Below are 21,572 nucleotides of genomic sequence, written 5' to 3' on the forward strand. Positions count from 1 at the left end.
ATCCTAAAGGAGAAGCAGATATTATATAGGAGAAAATTTAATTGCTTCTGGTAACCTGTTTTTATGCTTGAAATAGTAATTTTTTCAAAAATCAAGCTGAAAATGTTAAAAATATATATATAAAACAAAGTAGAGGTGGTATATATCAAATAAAAATCTAGTGAAATTTCTGAGAAACCAAGCAACTTAATTTTTTAGAATAAAATGTTATCTGCGATTGAGTGTTCAAACTGGGTAAAACAGCCGTCAGTCATTGCTATTCAAAGTGACTACAGAAGTTGTGCTGTTCCACGTCTGCCACCATCCTGCATATTGAGCCTGAAAATCTATAATATACTAAGTAATAAAAAGCAAATTTAGATATAATACCTGCAGTGTGAGCTTATTTTTAAAAATTATTTGCGATACCAAACCACATGTGTATGTATGACATGTTTGATTATATTTAGCAAATAAAGATTTGGAAGGGTTTATGCCTAACTCTTAAGTAGTGGGCACTGCAAAGGGAGTGACAGTGGTAAGACAGGGTATGGGACAGACTGACTAATTGGTGGAAAGTACATTGTGTTTTAGAGATTGGTGAGTGACAAAGAAAAATTATTCCAGTATTTAACAGAAGTTAACACAAAACTTGTTGAAATATTCTTATCTTTGCGTTCTTTCTCTTTCTGCATTTTTTTGGTCTTCATTGTTTTTTATTTCTTTCTATCTGTATTGTGTCCCTTGATCCCACCGATGTTGGCATTATGTAGTCATTATATGACCTGCGCCCCAGTGAGGTAGATCTTCCTTGTTATCATATTAAAGGTTAAAAAATATGCACCAACAAGTAAAGATCAGTCCAGTGTCTTCCCCATGTAGGTGGTCCAAATATATGGCTACATTTTTTTCCCATACACATACACCATTCAGTGTAGTAATATGAGTTAAAACATCATATGTAAATTTGCTTAACATTAGATGTGAAATACAGTAATGATTTCTGTCTAGCAACTTTTTGTGCAGTGCTTTCTCTTCTGAGTTGATAAAAAGAAAAATTGTACTGAGCTTCAGTCTCAAAAGGCAAGTAACTAAACAGAAAAGGGCTGTTTGACTTTTCTGAAGTTAGACATGACCCCAAATTGGTTGGATGCATATACTTGATAATGCTTTTTAAGTACTAAATACTCAGGAGTCAGGGCTGGGAGATAACAAAACCTCTATGCAGAAGTGTTAGGGCAGAGAAGATTTCAAAGCAGCTTTACAGAGAAATGCCAGGAGGCCTCTAGACATTTCACATCTTGGAGAAAGCAGGCAAAATGAAGATCAAAAACAAAGCTTCCAAATCTTTTCTTTGCACGGGGAAGAAAACCTGTCTCTCGTGACTGATTGCATTTTGTTACATAAATTAACGTTTATAAGAATATTTCTGTTAAATCTTGATTTATCCATAGCAGTGTTTTTTCATGGGTTACTTTCCTTGTGTGTTTGTTCCAGACCCCTGTAAAAGAGCCCAACAGTGAAAATGTAGATATCAGCAGTGGAGGAGGCGTGACAGGCTGGAAGAGCAAATGTTGCTGAGCGGTCTCCTGTTCCATCAGTTGCCATCCACCACCCTGTTTTCTCCTCTTGCTGCAAAATTAACCACTCTGTCCATTTTTAACTCTAAACAGATATTTTTGTTCTTCATCTTAACTATCCAGTTCACCTATTTTATTTGTTCTTTCATCTGTGACTGCTTGCTGACTTTATAATTTTCTTCAAACAAAAAAAAATGTATAGAAAAATCATGTCCGTGACTTCATTTTTAAGTGTACTTGCTCAGCTTACCACTGCATTTCACTTGTATTATAGTCCAGTTCTTCTTATCAACATTAAAACTTATAGCAATCATTTCAATTCTATTCTGCAAATTGTATAAGAATAAAAGTTAGAATTAACAATTTTATTTTGTACAACAGTGGAATTTTCTGTCATGGATAATGTGCTTGAGTCCCTATATTCTATAGACGTGTAATAGCAAAAGAAACAAACAAAAGCCAGGAAAACACTCATTTTCGCCTTGAATATGTAAATGGGGTTAATTTTGTCCTGTGCCTTATGTGGAAAGGAATTTCTTTGGTTTTCCCTTTTTTTTGTTTTGGTGGAAGCATGTGCAGGAGACATATCATCCGAACATAAACCATTAAAATGTTTGTGGTTTGCTTGGCTGTAATTTTCAAAGTAGTTAATTGAGGACAAAGGATAATACAGAAATGATAGCTTTGGTTTGCTGAATCTCATTTTAAGTGGCCTTGATATTTAAAACTATTCCTGCCACAGGTTCCTCTCGGCCACTTTTTCCTTGTGTCTTGCCTTCCTGCATGCTGCTTTATTTGCTTCTTTCTCCCCACCACCCCATGGTATGAGCTATTTAAAAATGAAAGGGGCAAACTAGTAGGTTTGTCAAGTTTAACATAAAGCACTGATTTAACTTGCTAATAAGTAAACTTAAAGGAAATTCTAACTGCCTACTATCCAAATGTCAGTTAATTGTGTCTTCCCCTCAGTTCGTCTCTCCGGAAACTTCACTCCCAGGCCCCTTCATTTGCTGTTTTATTCATATTCTTCTCCTCTCTCTGTTCCCTTTCTGTCTCAACCATTGAGTTTATGAAATGGAAGAGTTAATTGCATGCACTAGTGTTTGGAGGGTGTTGTGGTTTGTCTTTCTAATTAGGTGTATAGCCTATTCACTTTCCTAGAATAAATCTCTTAACCTAAAATTGAGTAAGTAGTCTCCATTTTGGCAACTCCTCTAGCAGTTTGGTAGCCCAGTAAAGGTTGTTTTTAAAAAGGTGGGAAGGAGGAGTGAAATTTATTTACACGTTTGCCAAATATATTGAGATTTGGCCTTCCAGGAACACTTTTTCAGTGTTAAGTTATCTTTACCTTAAGATTTAGAAATACTTTAGTATATTATTAATTTTAAGTCCTCTCTTCACATCCCTTCAGAAAACTTGTATTACCATGGATTTGGGAAAAGGACATCAAAAGGCTTTTCATGTAAAGATAGGATCTCTAGATCTCTAACCCTATCCTTTTTTTCACTTCATTTCTCTTAGTTTTGCTTCATTGCTTATCATTAGGATAGGGTAAGTTAAGTTTGCTACGCTGCTAGCATCCTAAGATGATACCTTTGTTGAAATAATTGTGAATAGCATGATTCATTTCTAGCAGAGGCTGAGTTTAGGACAGCAGCTTCCATTGAAAAGTCTTTCTGTGTCGTGGATAGCATTTTAATGCCCTCTTGGCTCACATAAATAAACAACATAGGGACATATCTGCTATGAACATCCATGAATTTTTCAGATAGTGCCCTAAAAACAGTTTTATATGCCTCACTGGTGGTTCGTTCTTAGGTTTTTCCCTCACTCGACTCTATCATTGTTTACTACTAGTAAAAGCAGCATTGCCAAATAATCCCTAATTTTCCACTAAAAATAATAATGAAATGATGTTAAGCTTCTTGAAAAGTTTTAGGTTAAACCTACTGTTGTTAATTTTAATGTGTTTGTTGCTTTCCTTTATCTGGAATGTGGCAGTAGCATTTTTATTTTTAACCTTTAATCCTTATTCAATTCAGTCAGTGACTTAAGGTTTGAGAGCTAAACACTGGGATTTTTGGGTAACAGACTGACAATTTTGTTGTTTGCATAATTATAATCGGCATTGTACATAGAAAGGATATGGCTACCTTTTGTTAAATCTGCACTTTCTAAATATCAAAAAAAAAAAGGGAAATGGAGTGTAAATCAATTTTTGTATAACCTGTTTGAAACATGAGTTTTATTTGCTTAATATTAGGGCTTTGCCCCTTTTTCTGTAAGTCTCTTGGGATCCTCTGTAGAAGCTGTTCTCATTAAATACCAAACAGTTAAGTCCATTCTCTGGTACTAGCTACAAATTCGGTTTCATATTCTACTTAACAATTTAAATAAACTGAAATATTTCTAGATGGTCTATTTCTGTTCATATAAAAAAAAACAACTTGATTTCCAACTGTGTGGCTTGGTTTTTATTTATGGAATTGAAGATGGAGGATTACTTTGTAAAATAATGCAGAATAGCAAACAACTTTAGAGGGCAGAGATAGAAGGGAAATAATTTTCTCAACCTAGGGATAACTGGGAAAGCAATTTCAGGAACTACCCTTAGATTAGAAACTACATTAAAAAATAATTCTCTCTAGGACACTAAAGCAGAATCACCCTAGTGTCAAAAGAGGTACCACAATTCAAGTTCACTTCCCAGCTAACAATATTGGAGGAGACGAATCTTTTTATCAGTGACTCCTTTCACCTGAAAAACTTAAAATATTTCCTACTTTTTTGTGAACCATAAGAGACAGCTTTTTAATATCTAGTATTGTGGAAAGAAATGTTTAATCATGTATTAAGGCCTTATTAGTCAATAAATGAATATTTGTTGACAAGATTGCCGGACGAATGATATGTAGAGGTTTTCTCATACCGTAGTGTTTACGGGAATCACCTGGAGTGTTAGGTACTGTATTAACAGGAGAGCAAGTGCAGTTGAGCAAGAATAGTTGGGGTGGCTTTTCTGAGATGGGAGGAACCAGAATTGGTTCTTAGATTTGTAATGGCTGGTGGAGGGCAAGGGGAGGATATGAAGGATCCACAAGCAAATCAGAAACAAGTCCAACAGGACGATGCGACATTATGGGGAGACTTGGTAAGTCCTTCAGAGTGGTGAGAGCAGTGTGAGGAAGACGAGTCTAGATGGGTTGAAGAGAGGAAATTAAAGTTACAGAGATGACATAGGAAGTTGTTCATTGAGATTTGAATAGGACCCAACTTAAATAATGGCAGAGGGCAATGCAGGGTTAAAGTTCAAGGGAATATGAAGAAGAAAGAGACTTTCTTACTAAAAAGCCTGGTAGGTGCTCATGGCACTCCTACGTTCTTTGAGTTAAGTCATCATCAACCTGATGTAGTACCTGTTTTACAAAATTTGAAACCTTGCTTTGCTTAAGGTTGCACAGCCAGTTGGTGCTGGAGGTGGATTTTGAAACCAAGGCTGACATCAGTGCCCATTCACTCAGCAGTTTCAGCAGTTTCTTGGGATAAGGTCCTAAGGTTTGGTCATACTGTAATGGGGTAATAACCATGAGCCAGAGCTAACAGGAAGGTGCTAGTGTGTACTCATCTAGTTAACCATTTAGCCTAACTTTTTGGTACCTTCTAATAGAGGAACGCTCCCCCCTTGAAAAGTCAGCTCAATTTCCTACTGTTCTTGCTTTGAACCTTATTAGCCGTCACCACCTTGCCAATTTTGTCTCCTCCTACTTTAATCTTTTGGCTAAAAGTAACCAATAAGGCACTTTTTCAGAACAGTCTTAATTGGCTTTCTGAGGCCAAACTTTGAAGGAGTCTTTTGTTGCTTATTAATGGCTATGTCAACAAGTAATAGTGGTAAAACAAAGTATAGGGAAGGGGAAAGAAGGCAGCAGGGTATAGTTTGTGCCAACTTCCAGGTGGATGTGAGGTAGTTAATGAATGACTAGTACAGTGTGACTTGCTAAAAGATCAAGGGCCATGGGAGAGAGATGAGGGCCCTGAGCTTTTCTGGGATGCTGGATTTAGATCTGAGATTTCCAGCACCATAATAAATGGAGAGGTGTATTCCTGTTGCATCTAGTTAGAGCATAGTGGTAAGGAAAGAAAATCTCTAGCTGTTTTCAGAAATTTGTACCATTAACAGTAGAACTACAAGATAAAAAGGTCTCCAATGCAAGTTCATAAAAATGCATATACTTAAATTCCTCTATCCTTGAATTTTACTAAAAATGCAAGAGTAAATAGTAAACTGGTGACATTTCTACAGGTAGCTTAAATAACAGAGTCTAGGTTTGTAGCTTTATGGTAATTTGACATGCTATAGATAATTTATTGCTTCTTAAAGAAAGAGTTAACATTCCAGTTAGCTTGCGAAATGGCCTCAGTTGGTCTCTTGCCTGGAATTACAGTGTAGTCAGTCCAAGATTAAGCTATCAGGTGAGTGCTTGAAGTGCAGAGTTTTTGTGTTAAGTGTAAAAGGCCCACTTGCTTTAGACACTACGAGTGCATATTGCAGAGCTGAAATTACTTTGAAGATGATAGGACTCCAAGGAGAGGCCATTTCACCTTGTGCCTCTAATGAAGTGCCAGAAGCGTCACGTGTCGATCACAGAAACAACTTCGCTCTGGAAGATTTCGAAGGCAGACGTCACAGTGAAACTGCCTGTGATGGAAGCTGCTGACTGAGCGGCACGTCTCCAGGCTAGCTCACTGGGATGAGAGAGATCGGAAGTAATCTATAGGGTACAGGCAGCTGTTTGGGGCTTTTCTCTGGTGTCCTCCATACTTCGGCACCTGTGAGAACACTGGACCGTAAACTGTTCACTCTTCTCAAATCAACACAGTCTAATCTCTTTTTCCTCCTAACAGGCCTAAGGAATTGTTGGAAGAGAATTGTTTAAAGAATAAGTTCTTAGGGTAGGAATCGCTTTTCTAGTTTAAACTCAAGGTCACTCGTGGGTGGTTACATTAATTTTGTTTTACTTATGTTCTAGTCACCACTGATGACTCTTCCCCGCACTGTCACCTAGTGCCTGTTCAGTGTTCTCACATTAGCTCACATCTTCCCCTTGGCATTTCCACTGCTCTGCTGGGTACTCATGCCTCTCTTCCAGACACTGCATTAACTTCCTAACTAATCACCTAGTGTCATTCTCCAGAATGTTAATCTTCTGAATGCCCCATTCCCTGGCTCAGGTGGTCTCATTGCCTGGAACAAGGATTGGTCATGGTTGCTGTCTGAGCTTCCAGGGAAATAAAGCAGTGAGCTGACCCGATCCAGCCCCCGAGCCGTGGTTAACAGCCTTAACTTTCCACCGAAATGCTTCACAAATCCACTCGACCATTTGTAGGCCTCAAAACAGCCTCAAAAACAGCAAATTCGTCATTTTTGCCACCCCTTTGCTTAATTAACATGCCTCTATCAATTTTGGTTCTTAGCCGCAAACAGTAAAAACCAACGTTGGCTAATTGAAACAGTGGAGGACATTTATTAAAAGAATAGTAAAATTGGCTATTTAGAAGAAGGTGATAGCAGTGGCATGATTTTTCATTTTGCATTAACTCCCTAAAAACAAAGCAAATAGGATAGCAAAACTAGTTGACAAGGTATTCTCACACGCCCTACACACATGCAGGTAAGGACCAAGCCTCGGACAGATAGGAGCTGCATCGTATCAGCATCCTTGCAGAAGAAAGCGAAAGCGATAGGACATCTGATGGATCCGAGAACTCCCAAATAACCAGCAGGCGCCTCCCTGAATGCTGTGCGAGCCGTTCTGAGAGCAGAGGCTGAAACGCAGGGGTTTGCACACTTCAATAGCTCCACGCTCTGTGAACCCTACAACAGCCTGGGTGGGCCCTTTTCACACTGAAAGAAACCAGGGCTTCTTGAAGAAATGGCAGATGATGGAAATGTATAAGGTAAACCAAAAATACCATGTCACATCAGAGAGAAATTATCAAAATCTGAGGATCTGTCACTTGGGAGACTAGAAGAGACCCACCATAGCCAAAGAGAAGACATTTTGAGCCAAAACAAACATGTTTAAATCCTTGGGTGCACAATGACGCCCACCACCACACACACACACACCCTAGTTATTGGTCACTATTGGAAGGGCCCCAGGAAACCTCTCCTACTCCAGTGGTAAATAAAAGAATCAAGAATTTATCTTGACTCCTATTGACGTAAGAACACCCAAACCTGTAGAGAAATTTTATAAAAATTTATTTGAGCCAAACGGGAGATGCATTCTAAGAAAAATGCTTCTTAGAATGAGGGTATGCAGTTTCTTTAATGTATTCGAGATTAAGGAAGGAGGAGGGGAAGGAAGATCAAGTTAAGGTGGGAGAAAGCCAGGCAGGGACTGGATTACAGGATAGTTAACAAGATTATGTGCCATCTTAAAGGCAGTTTCTCTTGAGAGATGGAAAGGAGGCATTTCCAAGATGTGTTATCCTGGATGCAGAGAAATGGACAGGACTTGCTTAAAGCAAAGATAAACCTTTTACTGAAAAAGTCATGGGCCTGGGGCATGACTACCCACCATGACCTGCCCGGTTAGGAATTTAGGATCAGATCACTCTGTGAAGTCACTTTCCCTCAAACCTCTTTTTAGCCCACACTTACCTATACAGACTGTACCACTGGGTAACTAAACAGTGAAGCCATTGTGGCATAACTATTTTGAGCGGAAGGCCTTTGAGTTTCCAAAATCCCTTATCTGCCTAAAAGCACAGCCTCCCAAAAGAATTCAGTTATCTTAAACATCTCCTAGAAAGCAACTCTAATCTCTTCTTGGAGAGATTTGTACCACACCCAAAAACAATGTCACAAAACTCCTATCTCTTATCTGTTCTAAGGGTCCAGTTATCTTTCAAAAAAAGTCATTTGTTTGAAGTGCCCTTAGTTTCCCAACCCTTTCTAAATTAAAAAGTCATTTATTCGCTCAGAACTGCCTTTCTACCCTTCCCCTGTTAAGGTGGGATATAAGCACTAAATTCTAGAATCCACATTCTTCTGTGAACTCCCAGATACATATTTAATGAGAATATGCTTTCTCTTGCTAATCTGGCTTTTGTCAGTTTAATTTGCAAGCCTCCTAGCATGCACCTAAGAGGGTGGAGAGAGTTTTCTCCCCAACAATAGTAAATTGAGGTGATGTTTCTCTATCGAGGAGTATTCCAACAAGGAAAGAAGAAATTATAGAATTTTACTATTTTGCACCTTCCAATGAATTTTATTGGATCTAGGGATGATCAGTAACTACTAACTTTACAAAGAGAGAACTCAACGCAAAAGAGACATCCAGACATTTCTGTATGGTGAGCATATTTCCGACAATGAGGCGAGGCCAAAACATAATCAAACCTCAGATCAAACCTCTGCTCTAGATCCAACTACCAGTTTATAGGAAATCTGAAGACAGAGGAACATGTTAAACTAATCAATTAACTAAATCCAGACTGATAAATTTGTAGGACAAATTTATTTAGTGTTCTCAACAATTAAATATCAATGGGGTGAGAGAGAATGTAAATTAACGAGACTGAAAGAAAAAGGGGAGAAAAGCAGGCAAAATGAAATCCTAATGTGTTTAGGGAAGTACAGAGGTAATATAGTATAAGGAAAATTTGAAAAATGATTACCCTAAAGGTCAGGATAGGGATTTTCTTAGCAGGGAATGAGGAGTTATAATTTTTTTTTTTTTGGCGGGGGGGGGGGGGGTGGGGCGGGCAGGGGGGTGGTACCAAAATCCTATCTTCTGGCATAGATGTTGTTTACAAAGGTGTTCGCCTTATAACAGTCCATTAATCTACACATTTTTGTTTTATGTGGTTTTAAAATTTCATATTATATTTAACCATAACAGGCTGTGTGTGTGTTTAAAACTATATTGGGTAGCTCGCAATCGTTAGAGCCACAGAACCAGTTTTAGTCTGTGCAGCCAAGGCCAATCAATGCTCAAGATCGGACTTAGTAGAATCAGTCGGCTGAGGCCCCACAGTCCCTGCTGCTGAGTATCATGGCCCAAGAAGTGTCACTGCTGCCTCTGGAAACAATATAGCTGCCACCAACATCCTTGCTAGTAAGGCTATGACTGTGTGGCCTCTGCTTCTTTGTTTCTGTAGTTCCTGCTGCAAAGTCTGGTTGGTGAAGCCCAGAGTAGGTCCCCACGTCCCGGATGCCAGGGTAGTGGGGAAAAGAGAGAATCTTGTCCTCAACTTCAGTCATGGGGTTGTGAGCTCTGACTCTAAGGTGGGGGATTCAGGTACTGGGTAGACAAGCTGAGAGGATGACGAATGTCCCCTACGCCCACTGATGCTCAAATTTGACTGCACATAAGAATAACCTGAGAAGTGCTCTTAAAAATACCAGTGCTAAGGTTGCACCACAGCCCAATTAACACAGAATCTTTAGGGTGAGACTGAAACGTTAGTGGCTTTTTGTTTGTTTTTAACTTCCTGTGTGATTCCCGTGTGCGGCCAAGTTCATGAACAAATGCCTGCACCCTTGCCACTCAAAGTGTCGCCTTCTGATAAGCCCTATTAGAATCTCCTGGGACCTTGTTAGAACTATAGAATCTCACTGTGTGTGTGTGCACGTGCACACACACAGCTCAACTGAAGTAGAATCTACATCTAAACTTGTGAAGGGCTGATCTACACTGTTCTTGCAAAGCCAGCCCAATGAGCAAAGATATTCGCCACTCCTGAGCAGAGAAGAGGCCGCCCCCTTCTTTATGCTGAGAAAAGCACTTTTGACCTACATTTCCGTCAGGCGTTTATTGCAGACCTCCTTCCTCGTGGCTGTCTTCTGCTGCTTGACTCACACTACCTACCAGATTGTAAACTCTGGTGGGCAGGGACCTTGTCTTGTCCCCTTCGTGTCTTCACAGCACTCAGCACACTGCTGCCCACAGAGTAGGATCTCAGGACCCGTGGTAAGTGAACCTCTGACTTTTTGTTTGTTTCTTTCTTTCTCCCCAGCACATTCCGCAGGGGCAGCACCGGCCTCCTTGTTCCCACCTCCGCTTTCGTGCACTCACATCTGCATCCCAATTTAAAAGTAACTTCAAATATAACTTTAAGAGAACCTTAAAATTCAAGTCCAAGTCTATTCCTACTGATGGCCTCTACATGCAGGATGAATTGGTTGTCTCCTGAGGATCTTGGTTCCTTTTTCTCTAAAAGGAGGTAGACTAGAAGGCCCTCAGAGCCCCAGTCCAGGGTAAATAGTCTATGATTCTGGGGTTCCCCTCTGTTGGATTAACCAACACTCTTAATATTCTAACTCTTGCAGGTTGGCAGGGGTGGGTATGGAGAAACTCTAAGTATGGAGTCATTGAGCCACCTTGTGGCCATTTCTAGGAAACGCCTCTTTTTTTTCTCAATATGTCACCAGAAACTTCCCAAAAGACCCTAAGTCTTGAGATCCACCACCAAGAATTTATGGCAAACACAGCCACACAAAATAAATTCTCTCTCCCAACCCCCCCTAAAATTGAAGAAAGGAATTTAAAAAGTATAAGACTACAAAGGCAAAAAAGGCAAGAGATACCTGTGAGAATTAAATTTTTTATTTATGCAACTATTGAACTAAGTCTTTCAAAAATGGGAGATAGAAAACAGGGCGAACTGTTGTAGGACAGAAGTTACAGCCTAAATGTTTCAAAGGGAGTGCCAATAAAAAGTGAACAAATTTTCCCTGAATCCTAAGAGTTCCAGGGTTTAGAGGCACCAGGTACCATAAGAAAGTCAGACACATGGCGGCAGGTTAAAAATGGGGATGGGTAGAAAGTCTGCATAAAAATAACGAGATTCCCCAGGTGTTCCTTCCTGCCCCTTGCAGCCAGAAGTTGCTGCTACCTCTCTTACAGATTTATTATCTGCAGAAATGGCATGACAGCGTCCAGACCCAAGGATGCCAGGTACAACATGGCAAGGTGGAAACAAAGTTTAAGATTAAAAACAAGGAGGCCAGTGACCAGCAGCATCTTGAATGATGGCCTCCTCAGATTCTTTCCTTCTATTCTCCCTCCCCCCAAATTTTGGCAGCCAGACATATGTACCCAGGTAGAAGAATAGGAACGTCTTCTCTGAAAAACCTTGCCCGAGAGAAAAGACAAAGACGGTTAGTTGAAGGTTTACCAACTAAAAGGCCAGCTCATTCCAGATTATTCTGTGTTGAAGGTCTCCAGTCATTAAGACAGATGAACATTAAGTTTCCAGTCTACCTGAAACATATGTATGAAATTATCCAAACATTTAGAAAAGTACAGAAGGACTAATAAAAAATGAGCAGATATTTGTATTCACTCAGATATTCAGTTCATATTAACATAAAGGAGAGAAAACAACAAATAAGGAAAAAACAGAAAAATAAAGAAAAAATACAGAAAACCAAATAAAAATCCTAAACTCATTTTAATTAATATTCTTGGATATGCCATGATATTGAGTTCATCATGCAAGAATAGGATGCTACTGAAAAAAAACAAAGAATAAGATGGACTTTACTGAAATAAAAACTGTCAACTAAAGTAAAAAATTCAAGAGGAGAGTTAGAAGATAAAAGTCAAGGAAATCTCCCAGGAAGTAAAACACAAAAGCCAACAACAACAACAACAACAACAAAAAAAAAAAGAAAGAAAGAAAGAGAGAGAGAGAGAGAGATGGAGAAATTGATAAGAAATGTAGAAACCCAATCCAAAGGCCAAAAATTTTGATTAATGGAAGTTTACCCTTACCCACTCCCCCTCCCAAAACAGAGAGGAAAGCAGAAGGAAAGTGATTATTGAAGACAGAATACAAGAAAGCTTTCCAGAACTGAGGGATATTAGTCTCCAGATTGAAAGGGCCTAGCACACACACAAAAACAAACAAAAAAAACAAACAAAAAATGACCTGCATCGAGGGATGCCATCATGGTATTTCAGAACTCCAAAGATAAAAGATTAAAAAAGAAAAAGCACACAGAAAGAAAAACATAGATTACATTCAAAGAATCAAGAACCTGAATGATATAAATTTTCTTCAGATTATAAAGACCTAGAAAACAATGGGGCAATATCTTCAAAATTCTGAGAGAAAAGAATTTTCTATGTAGAATTCTATTCTCATTCAAATTACCTGTCAGATGCAAAGTGATGTACTCAGATATGCAAAGAGGTAAATTCTTTCTTCCCTTGCTCCCCCACTCGGGAATCTATTAGAGGACATACCCCAACAACATAAAAAATATGCCTAGAAAGAAGGAGACCTGAGCCCCAGGAAACCAGCCCTGGAGGGCTGTGCAGCCGGCCTAGGAAGCAACCGGTCTGTAGCGGTGGAACGGGAGGACGTGGTCTGCAGGAAGGCGTGTCAATGCGTGTGTTACACAGCTAATGACACGTGCAAACAGTGAGGAAAGCCTTCGTATCAGCTAGACAGTAGGCTCTCTGAGAGCGGGGATCAAATCCGCCTTGTTTGCCCCTGGATCCCTAGTGCTTAACTGATTGTGGCACATAGTAGTTGCCCAATAAATAATCCTAAACGAGTGAGTGAATGAATGCATGAATAAGAGTCGATCAAGCTTCATATATGTGTTTTAAGCCTGGCAAAAAAAGCAGACAAGCAACCCTTCCCCACTACAGACACCTAGAAATACAGAATAAACATAATTGCAATACATAACCAAATTCTTAAGAAAGCAAGGGCAATCTGAGGGACGAATAGGTCACTTAGAAATCACATTGCGGTGCTTTTATTTACAGACGCAGAGATGCAAAATGGCATGCTTCTGATCCCGTGGCGAAGGGCGCTGCGCTAGGGGCAGCCCAGGTAGTTCTCCTCCCAGGCAAGACTGTTTCCACCTTACTGCCTGCCTTTGCACTCACCTGAGAACTAGCAGAACAAAGTGCAGGCGTTGCGGTGTTATTAAAAACTCTAGGGCTGTGATGAATCCTCACACTGGATGAGATGCAGAAAGCAGAGGTGAAACAGCCCCTCGAGTTTCCTTTTTTCGACTGGCTACAATGATTGAGGAGGAAGTGGTTGCTCCAGGTGAATTTTTAGTGTTGACAAAACTGACTGGATAATTCTGAAAGAAAATATTTTCTAAAGAAGTGGTTTTGAACCCCATTTAGAATAGAAGATACCAAGCGCCTCTCTCTCTCTCTCTCAAAGCATAGTTGACATACAATATTATAGAGGAAATTTCTTTTGAAGGACAACAGTTTTTCACACAAGAGTAGGAGAAACGACAACTTGAAACATGCTGAACTATCTCTAATCCTTACAAAAATAAAAGCGCTCTCCCTTGATTCCAGACTCCACATCCGTCTCCAGCTCCCACCCACTGCTCTGCTCCCTTCCACAGCAAAACTCCCTGAAAGGGCTGCCTGCACTCACCTGCAGCCCTTCTCCTGCCTCCCCTCTTCAACTCATTACAATTAGGGCTTCATCCCTGCCGCCCCATCAGGACAGCTCTTTGCCAAGGCCAGAGTGGTGCTAAACCTGAGATAGTGGTTCACTTAATCGCTCTCTTTCTTGAAACACTTTCTTCGCTTGGCTTCCAGGACACCCGCCTACCTCACTCTTCCTGGCGTCATCTTCCTCTTCTTGGCCTCTAAGTGCTGGAGTGTCTCAGAACTCGGTTGTCAGACCACTTCTCTCCCCTGTATCACTCTCACTCCCCAGGGACCTTCGTCCAAGCCAATGGCTTTGGACACCATGTATGTCCTGATGACTTCCCATAGGTCTAACTGTCCTAAAACAAACTCCCAATTTCTCCACCCAATGGTTCCCATGGCCTTTCCCACCTCAGAAAAATGCTAGCTTCAACCTTCCAGTTGTTCCAACCATCCGTGAAGCTTCTCTCTTATACCCCACATCCAATTCATCAGTAAAGTCCATTGGTTGTACCTTCAGACACACCCCAAATCCACCACATCTCACCACCCCCACAGCTCTACCTTATTCGGCATCTATCATTTCCAGCAAGAAGTAACCGAAGAGCCCTACTACGTCTGCTTCCTCCCTTGCCCACAGGCTCTTGCCCTCGCAGCAGGCAGAATGACTCTGAAAACATTCTGATCATGTCACGGTTCTTTTGAAAATACTTCGAAGGCTTTCTATCTATCTCATTTAGGATAAAAGCTAAAGTCCTCAAAATGTGTCCTATTGCCCCTATTCCCATTCTGACCTCCTCTATTCCCGTTCAGGCCACGCTCTGCCCCCAGGACCTTTGCATTTGCTGTTCCTTCTCTTTGAAATACGTATCCTTCATTTATCAGAACAGCTCACACTATCACTTTCTTCTGGTCTCTGCCCAAATCATCGAGGTCTTCCCTGGCCACTGTGCATAGATTCGGAGCAACGCCACCCCAGCTCTGGATTCCCTGTCCTCGCTTTCCTCCCGCCCCACCATAGTTCTTACCCCCATCTGACATATTAAAATTCACCCGCTTAGTCGTTTATCGCCTGTCTGCCCACTGGGATAGGAGCTCCGTATGGGCAGTGGCTCTGTCTGTCTGATTCACTGCTGTGTCTCCAGCACCTAGAACAGCATCTGGTACATGGAGGACATTCAGTAGATGCTTGTTAAGTAAACAAACCTGACCTCTCTGCCCCCCGCTTCCTACTGGGAAATTCTCCATGAGGAAAGGGGAAAACGACATTCTTTTGGCATTTTCTCACGGTCATGGAAGGATTCCTAGTGTCCCCAAAGATGCTCGCTTGAGCCCTCAAAGGAAAGGGCTGGATGAAATGCAGCGTAATTCCCAGGGGCGGGGAGGAGAACTAAAGTGCAATGATATCTTGAAAGGCTGAGAGAAAAAAGGACTGTTAAACCCGTGGTGGTGGCGGCGGCTGGTCATCAGGACATACATGGTGTCCACAGCCATGTATGTCAAGCAGAAATCTATACCCAGTGAAAACATTGTTCGAGAATAAAGGTAAAATAGACATTCTCAGATAAAAGAAAGAACTCATCTCCAGCAGACTCGCACTCAATAAACGCTAAAGGAACTCCAACGGGCTGGAAACCTGGGTCCTCAGAGCATCAGTGACAGTAAATATGTAGGTAAATATAAAGGTCTGTTTTTTCCTCTTTATTTTATTATAATGTGTATGACTCTTTAAAGGTATAAGAGAAACACTGTCTTGTGGGGTTAATAAAATATATGTACATATGCTACACGTAGTACTATAGTATACTGGAGAGGGGTAAGTGGGTCTACGTGTTACACATTTTCTACATTTACTATGAAGCAGTACATTAACTCTGTAGAAGATGAAAATTTAAGAATGAACAATGTAATCCCTAGAGCAACCATTAAAAAAAAAAAGTAGAAAGGAGTATTTCACCAAAAAGCCAATAGAAAAAAATTAATTAATTTAAAAAGAAAAAAGATCCAAGGATGACATACAGATGGCCAACGGATATATGAAAAGATACTTATTATCACTAGTTACAAGGAAAATGCAAATAAAAACCACAATGAGATCCCACCTAACACCTGTTAGAATGGCCATTATCAACAAGACAAGAAATAACAAGTGATGAGAGGATGTGGAGAAAAGGGAATCTTTGTACACTATTGGTGGGAATGTAAATTGGTGCAGCTACTACGGAAAACAGTATGGGAGTTCCTCAAATTATTAAAAATACAGCCACTACTTCTGGGTCTCTAGCACAAATATTTGAAAACATTTATTTGTAAAGTTATATGTACCTTTATGTTCTTTGCAGCATTATTCATAACAACCAAGACATGGAAACAGCCTAAATCTTCTCTGATGGATGACTGGATAAAGAAGATATGGTAGATATATACAATGGAATACTACTGACCCATAAAAAGATGAAATATTGCCATTTGTGACAACATGAATGGATCTCGAGTGTATCATGCTAAGTGAAATAAGTCAGATGGAAAATGACAAAAATTGTATAATTTTACCCACATGTAGGATATAAAACAGAAAGCAGCAAATGAACAAACAAAACAAACTCAAAGACACAAACAATGGAATGGTGGTTACCAGAAGGGAGAGGGTTACGGGAGGATGAAGAGGGTAAAGGGGTCAAATAGGTGGTGACGTGGTAACGGAAGACCAGACTTGTGACCTGCGGTGGTGAGCACACAACGGAGCATACGGTACGGAGCATACGGAAGCTGTACACCTGAAATTGATATAATGTTATTAACCAATGTTACACCAATAAAGTTAATTTAGAGCAAGAAAAACAAAAAATGTTAAACCTTTACACAAAGTACCAGAGAAGAACCAAAGGAACAAAAAATAAAGATGTACAGAAAACAGCAAAAGAGTAGGTATAGAAAGGAACTTCCTCGGCCTGATAAAGGTCATCTATAAACACCGTACAGCTAATACTACCCAATGGTGAAAGAACAAAGGCCTTTTTTGTAAGGTCAGGAACAAGTTAAGGATGTTCATTGCACTTCTCTCATTCAATGTGGGACCGGAGATTATTGCCAGTGTAGTTAGGCACAAAATAAAAAGCATACAGATTGGAGAGGACCAGATAAAACTGTCTTTATGTGTAGACAGCATGATCATGTACACAGAAAATTCCAAGGAATCTACAAAAAGAGCTATCAAAACTAATAGGTAAATTTAAGGAGGTTGAAGGTCAACTTACAAAAACAAAGCGCATTTCTATACAGAATCAATGAACAACTGGAAAAAATTAAAACTACATAGATTATAGCATCGATAAAATATTTAGTGAAAGATATGCAATACTTATAAATTAAAAAGCATAAAGCATCGCTGAGGGAAATTAAAGACCAAAATAGAGAGACATACCATATTCATGGCTTAGAAGAATCAATATTGTTAGGTCAGTTCACCCCAAATTGATTCATAGATTTAATGTAATCTCAGTAAAAATCTTAGCAGGATTTAAAAAAAAAATTGACATGCCGATTCTAAAATACAGATGAGCAAAATTTTGGTGTGTTTCCTTCAGCATCTTCCCTTATATACAAATAATATACTATTTGGTAAAATTTCTTTTTCACTTAATGTATGGTGAGATTTTTTTCACTTTTTTTTACAGAGCTAAGACTTAAACTCGATTTACTGCTTATAATATCATTTTTAACAGTTGCACAGTATTCCATTCAATGAATGTACTGAAACCATTTTAGTGTTCATCAACATTTAGATCATTTCTGAATTTTAATTACCACAAGCAACATTGTTATCAACATCACAGAATTAAATCTTTAAGAAATTCATGATTATGTACTTAGGATAAATTCTTGATTTGGTCTGGGGTAGGGAGGTCAAAGGTGAAGTATGTTGTGGAAGTCAATGCTGTTCACCAGCATTTCCTGTTCCCCTTCCAGGCACGCGATAAGGTTGAACTGCCCTGCTGGGTAAGAATCATATGGCCACATTCCCATCACCTCCAGATGAATGATGTTCTAGATAACCTCTGCTCTATCAGCCTGGGTGCAGGAATGAAGATGTCTTAGGTCAGATCCCCAGGTGACTTGCATTGAGCATGTCGTGTAAGTGAGAAATAAAAGCCATTGAGATTTTGGTTTTGTTTGTGAGTCCACCATGAATGATACACAGATACTGTGGATGCGTAGTTAATCGTAAATTTGTAACATTGCAGGTCATAGCTTCTCTACTGGAAGCTTTTCAAGCCTGCCCTGTCCATTAGTCTTGCGAAACTAGGTTAACACACCTTTAAAATGCCAGAAGTAATACCCCTCAAAGGCCTACCCACCCTCCAGAGAGCACAAAATCTTGTTAACTATCTTGTAATCCAGTACCCCCACCTGCCCGCCTTGCTTTCTCCCACCTTCCTGTAATCTTTAAATTCCCTCCTTAATTTCAAATGCATAAAAGAAACTGCAAAACTGTCATTTTGCAGATTATTTGAGATCTCGTTTCCCAGCAACTGTCAGTTTGTGCTCAAATAAATTCTTATAAAACTTCTCTATAGGAGTCTACAGCCATGCCACCCTGAACACACCTGATCCCATCTGATCTTGGAAGCTAAGCAGGGCCTGGTTAGAACTTGGATGGGAGACCACCTTGGAATACCAGGTACTGTAGGCATTTAAACAAACAAACAAACAAACAAACACTTCTCTACAGGTTTGGACGTTTCTTACGTTGACATTCTATAAGATGAGATGCATCCACATAGACCGTGTGTATACTATGCATAGACCATGTGGTAATATCTCTGATGCCCTGAGGAGGTAAGCTGGCTGTGCCCCGCTGTGGAGGACCTGCTATGCCCATATAACCTCATCTTGACTCCCTCTTTTCCAGAGCCCGACAGGATTTCACCCCAAAGGGTTTGCTGTGAAATGCCTGCTTGGAGAATTCAAATAGTATTAGAATATTGGAGGTGGGCATGGCCTCAAATACTAAGTCCCATTATCTCTTTTGTAAAACTTGAACTGGCTTCTAATTATCAAATAAGGGCCCCGTCAGTATATAAAACTTTGGAAAATATTTTAAAAGCAGAGAAATAATATCACTTATCCACTTTTAACATTAGAGCATGTTTCCTTTGATAGTTTCTTTTCGTAAATTCATTCATTCATTCATGAAATGTTATACATTTGCCTTAGAAATGCCTAATAACAGTACAGCTGCCCTCAGCTGCCCAGTCGAGATGAGGAGATACAAATAATAATATTCATGACTACTGTTTATTGAAATGTCACCTGGCGCTACCCCTACACTAAGTTCCAGAGCCTCTTCAGGGCTTTAACTTTCAACCAGTTAGGTGGCTTTGCCTGGTGTCTCACACCTGTGTGGTCCCTGACCCAGCGGAAATCCAGAGTTATAGGGGTTTTAGTATGAAATATGAAGGGCGGCCAAAGGAAAGTCAGGCTGGGACACTAGAGCTGGACAGGAGGAAGGGCTACCTGACACATGGTGGCAGCAGAATTGCTGGGACTTGGTGACCAGTACGATATAAGAGTTAAGGAGATTTCCAGGTTGGGGGACCAGGTGAAAGGTGATGTCCTTAGTTGCGACAGAAAAGAAAAGAGGACCAAGTTCAAGTGTGATTGTTAAAATGGAATGCCTCAGTGAGGGTTGAGGGGCATAGATAGAAATTGAGGTCTAGAGCTGAGGTGAGCCAGTGACACTGAGTCTGAGGGACAAATGTGGATGTGGTGTCTACGGCCAGGGCTCAGAGGCATCTTTCAGAGATGGGGTGACCGTACGGCCCAGACCTCATTTGCACCTGCTTTCCTAGAGTCTGATTTATGCCCGTTGTCCCAGTTGGCACCTCCTTCACTCTCAGAAGTGTCTCAGTTTAGTCAACTTACTCAAGAGAGAGCCTGCAGGGCAGGGGGAAAAGAGTGACTCTAATCAGGTCCTTTTTCATGGCTTCTTTCCCCCTCCTCATCCTCCTACCTCAGACCTACTCCCTTCTAGACTCCTACATTTTCATCTTTCTCTATTTTTTTTTTCTTACTTTCTGCTCACTTCTCTGGGGAAGAACCCACCCCACCGCCACAGGCCCAAGTGAGCTTCAGTCCATTACCCCAAGTCACACCTCTGTGGGGATGAAGGAGAAGAAAGTCTGAGGGCTAGCTTCTCAGCCTTCCCCTCCCCCTTCCCCACAGCAGACAGGGTAAGGCAGGTGGTGCTCTGGGCCAGGTGCTCTGGGCCAGGCAGGGGTATGGAGTTAGCACTGGCTGGGAGGGCCTGCCTTCTAATCACAGCTCTGCTTCTTCTCTGCTGTGTGACCTTGCGGCAAAGCTTTTCTGCTCTTGGAATCTCGGTTTCTTTTCCTCTGCAAAAGATGGAGATTGAACAAGTGATCTGAACTGAGAAGCTGTATTCATCTTGTCTGATACCATTTCTCTTGAGATTCAGGTCATATGAGGGGGCGGTGTGGGGGGGGGGGCGTGTCAGTGGCCCGGGAAGAGAGGGGTTTGTGTATACATCTGTATGGGGTTTCCCTAGGGTGAGGACTAGAGTCCATGAAGCTGTTCAAGGAACAACTTCTTGGAGGCCACACGGCCATCGCCAGTTGGCTTGTCCTGCGACAGGCCTCCCTAGCCCACAGACACAAGGACAAAAAGGGAGTGCTCTGGCAGGGTGCAGGGCTCTAACCACCACAGCTGGGAAGGGTTTCCCAGGAGGAACTCCGGGGCTGAAGACAAGAGGAGTTGGCAGGAGGAGGTGAGGAGAGCAGAAAAAGAAGAGCAAATTAAGAGGATGAGAGAAGAGACCGCGGGGGGGGGGGGGGAGGGCTCCACCACGGGGTACGGGCCTACGCCCGTTTCCTGGTTTACAGAACGGAGTAAGCACACACAGCGTGCTGTTGTGTACGCTGTGTGTACGCTGGAGCTCCCTGGCTCGCGGGACTTGTGAAATCGGGGAGCAGACCCTGGGAACTTGGAACGTGCTTTACATGGGGCCTGGATGGGCGGCGCCCAGGGAAGGCAGTAGGATTTGTAGTCAAGCCTGGGTTCAAGTCCCGGCTGCCACTTGGCGTCTCTGAGCCTCAGTTTGCTCCTCACTAAATGGGGTTAATGAGGCGGCCTCGCCGGGCCGTGTGAAGCTGGAGATGCAAAACGTCCCAGAAGCAGCGACCGCTGAATTTCGGGCAGGAGCCTTGCGAAGCGGAGCACGACCTGGCACGGGGTGGGCGGCGACTCCCGGAGGCCACGGCACCGGGGGGTGAAGAGAGGCGACGCTTCTGGCGGGGAAAGGGGGAGCCAGACGCACTGGGCGGGTTAAGGGAGGCTGCTCCCCACGCACTGATCCTACAGACGCGGCTTCGCGTCTCGGTTTTCCCTCCGGGGCCCTCGGTCCCCGGCTGTCACCTGGACGCTGGGGCGAGGGGGCGGGCCGCGAGGCCCTGGAGCAGAGGCGGGACTTGGAGGCGGCCGCGGGAGCGGGCCGGGGGGTGGGGCCGGGGGCGGGGGCGGGGGCGGGGGCCGGCGCCCCGCGGGGAGGCCGGCCACGTGACGCCCG

General features: G+C 41.7%; 1 protein-coding gene and 1 pseudogene across 1 annotated transcript in view; both read left to right on the forward strand.

Moving 5' to 3' along the window:
• The window catches only part of RAB10 (RAB10, member RAS oncogene family), a 56,748-nt gene extending 52,738 nt beyond the window's left edge, over window positions 1-4,010 (forward strand). The window contains exon 6 of the mRNA XM_016121755.2: window positions 1,477-4,010. Coding sequence (XP_015977241.1) covers window positions 1,477-1,560 — 84 coding nt within the window. The 3' untranslated portion in view covers window positions 1,561-4,010. The remainder of the gene's footprint in view (window positions 1-1,476) is intronic.
• A 14,556-nt stretch (window positions 4,011-18,566) lies between these two features.
• On the forward strand, window positions 18,567-18,680 carry LOC118606288 (annotated as a pseudogene).
• Window positions 18,681-21,572: the final 2,892 nt, after the last annotated feature.

The sequence above is a fragment of the Rousettus aegyptiacus genome, unplaced genomic scaffold (assembly GCF_014176215.1).
Source record: "Rousettus aegyptiacus isolate mRouAeg1 unplaced genomic scaffold, mRouAeg1.p scaffold_m13_p_7, whole genome shotgun sequence".
In the NCBI taxonomy this organism is placed as follows: domain Eukaryota; kingdom Metazoa; phylum Chordata; class Mammalia; order Chiroptera; family Pteropodidae; genus Rousettus; species Rousettus aegyptiacus.